The sequence below is a fragment of the Mytilus edulis genome, chromosome 5, assembly GCF_963676685.1.
Source record: "Mytilus edulis chromosome 5, xbMytEdul2.2, whole genome shotgun sequence".
Lineage (NCBI taxonomy): Eukaryota > Metazoa > Mollusca > Bivalvia > Mytilida > Mytilidae > Mytilus > Mytilus edulis.
The window spans coordinates 24,860,231-24,870,320 of NC_092348.1; the positions used below are offsets into that span (position 1 = coordinate 24,860,231).

Here is a 10,090-nt window from a genome sequence, read left to right on the forward strand (position 1 = left end):
TCGTAAATAGTCCTATTAACATCAGTGTTCATTTTTGTTCTAAAGATGTCGATTGTGGTTTGTCCTATTTCAATCCTTTCAAAACTATTTCTATCTATTTAAATTATCAATCAGTCAAAATCAAATCACTTTAGAAATATAAATCTACGTAGGATTTTGATCTCGTAAATTTTTGGTTAATATTTTGATATTAGTGTAGCGGTTTTTTTATGGATTCTTGTGTGTCGATGTGTTATTTTGAGGTAGCGTAAATTACGTAAAATCCATGTTCGAATGGCACAAAGAAAACAAACAACACAAATTTTCAATTAAAATCAAACTGTAATCTTTTAAATGTATAATATCAGTTTAACAAAATAAACATGATGAACAATAATCCTGATCTCATTCACACAATATCATCTCAACTCTTCTTATTAACTATTTTTCTTCAGTCTGATCTCACTCGCATCCAAAAATCATCTTACGTAATAATAAATTAAACTGTCAAAACTATTCGGTGATAGTTGTCGGACAAAGCGGTATAAATAATTTGTAATAACATAAGCAACACTATGGGTGACACATGTGGAGCAGGATCTGCTTATCTTTCTGGAGCACCTGAGACCACCACAAGTTTGTGGTGGGGTTCGTGTTGCTAAGTCTCTAGTTTTCTACGTTGTGTGTTCTGTACTATTATTGTCTGTTGTTTTTTTTAATTTGTAGCCATGACGTTGTCAGTTTATTTTCTATCTATGAGTTTGACTCTCCCTCTGGTATCTTTCGCCTCTCGTTTAAGAAACATATTGGTTAAATTGGTCTTATGATTGTTGTTCTCCTTCAATTGTTACATCACCTAATGCAATAGAAGACAAACAAAAACTTACAATCAAATAAGTTTATGATATTAAAGATATGTGCAAAGGAACCCATTGATATACATTTAATAGTCGTAATGATGCAGAATGATATTCATGAACAATAAGTTGTAATTCCTTTCTAAACCTTTGAATGACACTTATCAACTCATCATAGATACCAGAATTAAAATTTGATACGCCAAAATATGATATGTTCTACGATTAAGATCTAGCAAAAAAGTAGCATTTGTTGAAAAACATTACGATGGTTCATGGCAACAGGTTAAATCATGTCGCAAATAAATCATCAGGTCCGAGTACAGTTATCGTCCCTTGATTTTCGTTGTCCACGAATTTAGTCCCTAGTGCGGACAGTGTGTTACTTGCCAATCTTTTTTTATACAACTTCCAAATGTATTTTTTTCATATTTTATGCCTCAAATAGCAAGTAGAGGGATAAAATTACACTGTGAAAAAAATTGATTCATGAATTTTAAAGTCAAGTAGTGATTTGGTCCAGCTGAAAAAGGTTAAAAATAATCAATTCGGAAGCTGTCAAAAGATTTCAAGACCACCTGAATCATAAAATTGTCCATATTTTGAGTTAGAGCCGATGACGTTTTCTATAATTTTGACATAACTTGTCCCAAAAGTAGTACACCACACCGTAAAAATATTATTGAGAAAGCGCAGGTGGGATTTTTTTATTTCCATTTATTGTCTAAAATAAATGCATTACGAAATAACTGTGTAGTGAAATCCTGAAAAAAGAATATGTACTTTGTCAACTTCCCTGAATGATTAAATGATTTCAATATGTCAAAAAACATGAAACTAAAGGATTTAAACTTTTATTTGATAGAAATTCTGCAAAAAAATTACCCATTTTGGCATTATATGGTCAAAATGAGCATTTCAAACCTTTTTCAATTTTGATGCATAATTGGCATTCTGACTTTGTATCTGACAAGTTTTCATGTGTCAATATTTGTTTTTCTATTATTTAGTCCAGTTGTATAACTCATTTGTGAACTCTGAATCTACAGAAAAGATGATTATCTCAGATTATGTGTGCAAAATGTGTTGTATAAATGACCCTCGTCTAACGCCTTGTTTGGATCAAGTTAAATGTGAGAAGCTTGGTACATACAAGTTGAAGTCCATAATAAAGATTGCACTAAATTTGTATAAAAAGCACTTTATAATGTCTTTTGTACCTGTTTCATTTCACATAATATCTTTTTTTCCTTCTGTAGGATAGCAAGTGGTTCAAATATAAGCCTATTGCGACTAAAATTGCAAGCAAGTATTTCATTGAAAATTGAAAAATCTTTCCATCTGACCATACTGTCTGCATAAAAGTTGAATTTAAGAGTCCTTTTGTGCTCATATTTATTGTATCATTTAACCTGAGTATAGAAATGATAAAACAGAAACATTTTTTTATTTCCTATGGCTTCAGTATACATTTTTAAATGCAAATATGCGCAACGACCTAAATTGACCCTAAATTATTTTCAGTCTTACTTGGCCTAAGACCCTTTTAAACTAATATGATATACTATTTGTAATTTTTCTTTCCATTTAAAGTACATTAAATACATATGTAAGGATTATTTATAACCAAAAAACTTCACAAATTAAAAATTTCTGGAAAATATTACATCTTTATATAAGGCCACCCTTCATAGGAAAACCTCCATTTTTCAGAGATTATATTTAAATTGGACTGAATGAATACAGGATTACGCGTATTACTATTTTTACTACAAGGCATTTTATAGCGCATTATATAACATTACAATTACTCTAAGCGCTTTACATGTTAAAATATATAAACAAATTCGTACATACACGAGACTACAAAGTTAAAAAATACTTTTAAAATCACACACAATCAAATCAACTATAAAAAAGTAAGACTTTTAAAACTTCACCGATTTGGTAAAAAAATGGAGTAAAAGAATTATCAATGAATAGGTAAAAATTTCAATAACTGTTATTTTGATTAAATAACTTTAAAATTCTACTATTTGTATTTATAAAATATGCTACTAAAACATCGGCTCATTATTAAAAAATATATCAAAATGTGCAAAAATATATCAAATCAAAATCAATGTACCAACCATTATTACAGCAAGTCATATAAGTCAAACAGTCACGGTTCCAGACTTATACTATAAGCGATCCACAAATACAACTTTGAATATATGTGTCTTTAGTCCTTTCTTAAATAGCTCAAGTGGTTATTCAGTTGTAAGATATGCTGGAAAGCTATTCCACAGTGTCCTTGCCGCCACATCGAATCTCCGTTCACCATACATTTGGGTCCGTTCATTTTTCAGCATCTAGATTAAAGCTACATTTTCAGATCGCAACAATCGTGCCGGTTTGTAAAAAAAGTATGAGTTCAGTTCACTAAGATACAAAGGAACAAATACATGCAAGGTTTTGAATGCGTAAATCAATAGTTTATACTGGCATCAGAATTTAAATGTTAACAAATGAAGAGTCATAAGGGTTGGAGTAATATGTTCAAAACTTATTTTAGTGGGTTACTAGCCTGGCAGCTGTGTTGTGAACACAGTGCAGTTTGGAGAGACTCTAGGCATTAACACCGTACATTACATCATAACCATAATCAAGCCGTGACGTAACAAAGGAACATACAAGAGTTTTGCAAGCGTCATCATTTATATGTGATCGAATCCGTCCTATGTTACGAATCTGATGGAAAAAGGATTTGGTAATTGCATTGGTCTGTTCTGCATGCTGAAGGTTTCGTCGAGAAAAACTTCGAGATTTTGAACACAGGATAATTCACTTAGTACAGTTCCAACAACATTCAGTTTTAACTTACCAAGACTTTTGACTTTGTGTTTTGAAGCAAACACAATCAATTTGCTCTAATCCTGGTTTAACTTTAACATGTTTGTAAACATCCAATTCTTCCTATCTTTCAAACAAGCTTCTAGTCGATCGGTGATGTCATCCCAATTATCTAATGATTAAATGACACCAAAAATTTAGGGCCAATTTTAACCCTTCGTGAACCTTCTCTTTTGCGTATCATCCGCATAGCAATGGTATGCCATGCCTTGCTTTTTACAGATGTCACTTACCGGGTACGAAAACATGCTCGACACTAATTTTGACCATGCAAATAATCCAAATTAAATTGCACTGTTTATATTGCAAGGAATTATGCCACGTTATTGACGATCAATAATACCCAACGCCATTGCTAGATTAAGGAGTTATTAAGTCACCAACGTGATCAAAGAATACAAACATGGCATCAAATCACGATATAAGTTTACAAGACCTAGATAGAATAGAATGGTACAATCCGTCATGGAATTATTGTATGATATTATTTTGAATTAATAAAAGAAAACATTAAATGGATGTAAACCATATGAAATATCTATAATTTGTTTAATTTTCTAAATCATTACACGGATAACCAGTAAAAATCACATAGTCCTAATTAAACCAGTATCAAGCAGAGTGATCGAATGTTATTATGAATGAAATAGCTGCAAATGCACGCAAAATTATGTCAAGTTTTTTTATTCATAACGTTGTACTGTGTTATTTTTAGTTTCTCTAATACATATGCGTCCTCGGTTGATATAGAGAAGTACCCATATTATTCTACATGTGTTTAACGTTGTTATATTTCGTTGAATAACATAATACATGTTTGGTGTTATATTTCATTTTGACACATTTTTCATGTATCACACACACGCACACAGACACTTGTTTTGTATTTTTTTTTTTATAATTTTGTCGTAAAATCTGTTCAAATGTAAGTTTGAAATAAAAAAAAACTTCTAGGGATATGAAAGCTATACAAGCTTATGCATTAATGTTTTATAAGATGTTCATATACATATATATCATTCAGTCGTTTACTAAAGTCGTTTTTTACCCGGTATTAAAATATTTATTTAAAGGTTTAACAAGAATAACGATTTGCTCCATTTCACAATATGTTTTCACCCAGAACATAGTGTTTTAATACACACTATTTAATAATATTTGTGAAATCAATATATACATTATTGATGCAGTAGCAAATGAAACTAGCGATTCCATTTATACAGGAGCGGATCTATTGGTATACATATACCCACAATAGCTAGTATGTAGGTATGTATAATATACAATAGAATAGTAAACAGCAATTCTCATCGTGCGTTCAAGATCAAAATACAGCCATTGTTTGAAGTCGGTCAATATATAGGATTCCATCATTACAATTTACTGTTTATATGAGATGAGGAAATGTAAATCTGTGTTGTTATTGACGACATTGTTATAGAAACAAAACATATAATAGGCGATATTTTTTAGACTATACTTCCTCGTCCTGTGTATACAGAGAGAAGACGCTATAGACGGTTGGAATCATGTATATACACGGTCGAGGCACCACAGACGGTTGAAATTTTGTGTATAAAGGGTAGGGACCTTGATTAAGGTTGAAGTTTTTAATATTATAGTCATCATAAAGGACATGATCAGTAAAGTTTAGAAATATAGATATCTGGAGATTCATGCATGGCTAAAGGGAGGAGGGTATTTAGTTCTTTGTTTCATTGGTTTGCGTTTCTTTATGTGTTACATATTTGTTTTTCGTTCATTTTTTATTTGAATTGTTTTACATTGTATTTACGTGACCTTTTATAGCTGACAATGCGGTATGTGCTTTGCTCATTGTTTAAGGTCGTATGGTGACCTTTAGTTGTTAAGTCTGTCTCATTTTGGTCTCTTGTGGAGAGTTTTCTCATTGGCAATCATACCACATCGACTTTTTTAATTTTGGTATCATTTTTCACTTGATTTTCGATAACGTGTACATCTCAATTTTAATTGGATTCCAAGGTGATAGACTTAAAAGTAGGGCGGAAGATATCAAAGAGACAGCCAAACTCATAAATCGAAAATAAACTGACAACGCCATGGCTAAAAATGAAAAAGACAAACAGACACACAGAAAAACAAATGTACACATGACACAACAAAGAAAACTAAAGAATACACAACACGAATCCCACCAAAAACTAGGGGTGATATCAGATGCTCCGGAAGGGTAAGCAGATCCTGCCCAACGTTTGGCACCCGTCGTGTTGCTTATGTCATAACAAATCCGGTAAATAGTCTAATTCGGTAGGTCACATTCATGAAAGGGAAGGGGTTTGTAGTTACGACGTAAGGTACATATCCGATATCATTTGGAAACGGTTATTCTATAACGGTCAACCAACTCGTGATTGTCAAAAGGCTGACATGAAAAGAAACTAAGGTTTAATTGCTTTAGAGTGCCAAATAAAATGTTTAAATAATTCGTAATATAAAACAGACATTTTAGTTATCATATTTGAAAGTCCTATGATTATTTTTGTAGCTTGAATAAGGATTACAGAATGATAAAATTGAGAATGGAAATGAATTAACTTCTGATTGGAGACCTGTTGTAACAAAAATGTGTAGATGTTAAGATTATCGTCATCAAATTACCAAAGAATAGAAACAGTCTCTTAAATTTGTCGTTGCATTAGAAGTAACCAAACGAAAGGAAAGACAATGACTGGCATGTATTTATAACTTATATTATCTGAAAATTAAAACTAAACTCTGAATTCAAACTTGAAGTATTGCTTCTTTAAGACTACATTCTCCATTTTTACTAAGCAATCTAATAAAACTACAGTTCTAGAGCTGATTTCGGTACACTTATTTATATACGAGCACGCAAATTAACATAGGTCTTATTATAATCAGATTGTGTGTTATTTAAAAATTTAAAAGGTTGGTGACTATGTTGATCGTTTCTCTCACATTGACCTTGAAATAATGTATAGTCACATAAACTGTCATGTCACATTTATGTCCCGATTTATATTAAAAAAATCGAAACAAGGGTCGGTTGAGAACTAAACTTGTCAGATTTTTCAAATATGGTTAACAATTAAACTGTAGTCGTTCTTTCCCGACTGTTAAAATAAAACCTTAAGCAGCGAAATGTTCCTTCTTGATTACATATAGTCGGAACGCAATTAATCCTTTAGTTGATTATGCTTATATACATGTTTATTGTAATTATTGTTATCTTACGTTATATTTTAGTTTGGAGTTTGTTCGGTCTTGATGGACTGCTTAGATAAAAGTTTGAAGAGCGAAATGTTCCTTCTTGATTCCATATAATCGAAACGCCATTTTACCCTGCTATACATTATATAAACCTCAACATCCCAAACCAGTCAAGTGCGGGTAATAAAACTTTTATCTTATGTATAAAATGTTATAAATTGTTGTGATTATTATGTGATATCGTTTCCTGTGTTTATATCATATGCTAATGTACTCAGGTTGCGCATTTAATACGATCACATTTTTTTCTGATTTTAATTATTTTTAATTACAGGTGTGAAAAGACTTTGCATGAAGCTCAAAGGTATATCCAATATTATACAACTATTTGTCAACAATAAGCCATATATGCTAAAAATGATTTTAAGACTTCTAAACAAAGAGGCGCAGTCGAAAGAGCTTTTGGTTATTTTAGTTATTTATTTTTTTAAATCAATGACATGAGACCCGAATCTTCTTTTATAGATAAACAATGTGTGTTACAAAAGTATGTATCTTAAAAATTAATAGAACACAGCACACAGGTTGGAAGTTTGTAATTTGATGTGATTATGAACAAACAGTCGTGCGTTAAATGCGAGAGACAGTATAATAGTAATGTTCCCATCTCTATCCAAATACAGAACGTCGTTTGAATTGCACACATCTTTATTTGTGACTCTTTATTATAAAGGTATATTGATTACACGTTTAAAACATAGCAAATCGGAAAATCGACAATCTCAAATATATATGTTATACATGCACTAAACATGATGAAAGCAATAACAAATATTAAATGACTTGCTACAATATTTAAAAGCCGATGCATTTTGTTCACAGTTCGTGTTCTTTTATTGTGATGACACAACCGCTGTCCGAGTAATTAAATCTATAGAAAAAATATATACAAATGCTTGAAAATAGTTAGATTTATAAATCGGTATGACCTTCTGCTGTTGTTTTTTTCTATGGTCGGGTTGTTGTCTTTTTGGCACATTCCCCATTTCCATTCTCAATTTTATTTTTATGTGTATGCAATTATTGTAGGACATAGTTGAAAAAAAACAATCTTATTTATTTTTATGGTATATGACGGTAAATCCACTGTTTTCGACATAAGAAAAATGCCTGTACACAATCAGTAATATGACAGTTGTTATCCATTCGTTTGCTGTGTTTCAGCTATTGATTTAACCATTTAATTAAAAGCTTCCCATTTTGAATTTTCCTCGCAGTTCTGTATTTTTGTGATTTTAATTTTGCGCGATTTAGATTATTCAATAGAAAACTAATAGTATATAAAGTAAACAGTTAGGCTGTGTTGACATGAAGATTAAAAAAAAATTAAATCGAATTTTAGGACATTACTTAAACAGTACTTATCCTTTAATTTTGAAGTTTTTAACAGTATAATTTCATACGTATTACACTAAGGCAATAATGACAGATAACATAAGAGCTGCGTCGGATAGAAATCGACCTTATGCAAATCAACATCAATGTATCTGTTAATGTATTTAGGTTTTGAAAATAAATTCAACGGAAGGTCTAGAAATGTTTGCAAGTTGAATTGCTAATCAAAAGCTACAAAATGGACAAAACTTCATCTTTTATTTCATTGTATTTCGTAAGTCAATGCTCCCAAATAAATCAGAAAATTGTACATGTACATATTCGCCTTTACATGCATAAGGTCGATTTCTACGCGTCGCAACTCATAATATAAAATTTTAAAAAATGAATATGTATATTATTATTTTTTTAGCTGCAGGTTGGTCAAAGCATATTTTGATGTTGATTTTGACGCTTGGAATTTGTCTTGTTCTTTTCAACAACTACAAGGAGCAAAATCTTATTTACAGTGTATCAACAAATATAATTACTAATGTATATTCAGCTGAATTAAACAAGGTTAATGCAATTCCAAGGTCATCCAAGAAGTATGTTAAAGTGGAGTTTTCAGGTCGACTCGGAAACTTAATGTTTGAATATGCATCACTTTATGGCATCGCCAAACACCATAACATTACACCTATTGTTGATGAGGGATGTAAGTTAAGGACGTTTTTCAAAATTTCTGCTGTTTCAGTTAAACCGTTATTGAACTTAAAACGTTACGTAGAGAAAAAAGGTAACGTGTATGAGGAAAATGCTTTTAAGCTTGATACAAAATACAACTGGACTCTCAAAGGCTACTTTCAGAGTTGGAAATACTTTATTGACAATAGTAGAGAAATAAGAAAAGAATTCCAATTTAAAGAAAATGTACAGATAGAAGCCACTAAACAATTTCAAGAAATTATAAAGTCAAAGAACATAACAAATGTGAACAAACATACTTTTATTGCTGTTCATGTTCGCCGTGGAGATTTTGTAAACAATCAACACTTTGTTAATTTTGGATATTCATCAGCAAATGAAAGTTACATAAATAATGCGATGACAAAATTCCGATCACAATTTTCAAATGCTTTTTTCATATTTTCGTCAGACGATATAGCATGGTGCAAAAATCGTTTTAACGAATCAAATATAGCATTCATTAACAAGAAAAATTCACCGGAAGTTGACATGGCGATAATGTCTCACTGTAATCATACTATAGTTACCACTGGAAGTTATGGTTGGTGGACTGCCTGGCTCATTGGGGGTACAACAATATATTTCAAAGATTTTCCAAGAAAAGGATCAAAACTTGACAAGATATTTGATTCTACTACCTACAATTTACCTTCCTGGATTGCAATGTAGAATCTATTTTTTTGCAACATTTTTGTGCCATATCATTATTATGCAGCATCAAAGGGGTATGAAGAAAACTTGTATATATATATATATATATATATATATGTGTGTGTGTGTGTGTGTGTGTATTTGATTAAACAGGGTGCATATCGTTTATTATTTCTCTATTTCAATCTATGATTATGTAATAGTAAATGTAGATTGGTTTATTGTATAGCAACGTAATATTTCCAACAAATCGCCACAGAAAGTTCGCTTTTTTTTATGATAGTGCACCTTAACAAATATATCGTATTTTCAACTTCAAAATGTTGGCCTCATCATTAACGAAACAATTTTTAGAACAGTTGTTTTCAATG

At 31.1% G+C, this 10,090-nt stretch overlaps 1 protein-coding gene across 4 annotated transcripts; it reads left to right on the forward strand.

Moving 5' to 3' along the window:
• The first annotated feature begins 4,830 nt into the window (after nucleotides 1-4,830).
• On the forward strand, nucleotides 4,831-9,885 carry LOC139523254 (galactoside 2-alpha-L-fucosyltransferase Sec1-like). 4 transcript variants are annotated; one of them, XM_071317104.1, is made up of 4 exons: nucleotides 4,831-5,000; nucleotides 6,259-6,444; nucleotides 7,279-7,308; nucleotides 8,752-9,885. In XM_071317104.1, exons 2-4 carry the CDS (start codon nucleotides 6,438-6,440, stop codon nucleotides 9,735-9,737), a joined length of 1,023 nt encoding a protein of 340 aa, XP_071173205.1. In that variant the 5' UTR covers nucleotides 4,831-5,000; nucleotides 6,259-6,437; the 3' UTR covers nucleotides 9,738-9,885. The 4 variants fall into 4 exon arrangements, with proteins under 4 accessions (XP_071173205.1, XP_071173208.1, XP_071173206.1 ...); XM_071317105.1 differs by lacking the exon at nucleotides 4,831-5,000 and adding an exon at nucleotides 5,160-5,313; XM_071317107.1 differs by lacking the exon at nucleotides 6,259-6,444.
• Nucleotides 9,886-10,090: the final 205 nt, after the last annotated feature.

Excerpts from the sequence above, each read along its gene's own strand:
- LOC139523254 (XM_071317104.1), top strand. Across the intron at positions 7,309-8,751 it reads ACTTTGCATGAAGCTCAAAG|CTGCAGGTTGGTCAAAGCAT; the intron begins GTATATCCAATA and ends TTATTTTTTTAG.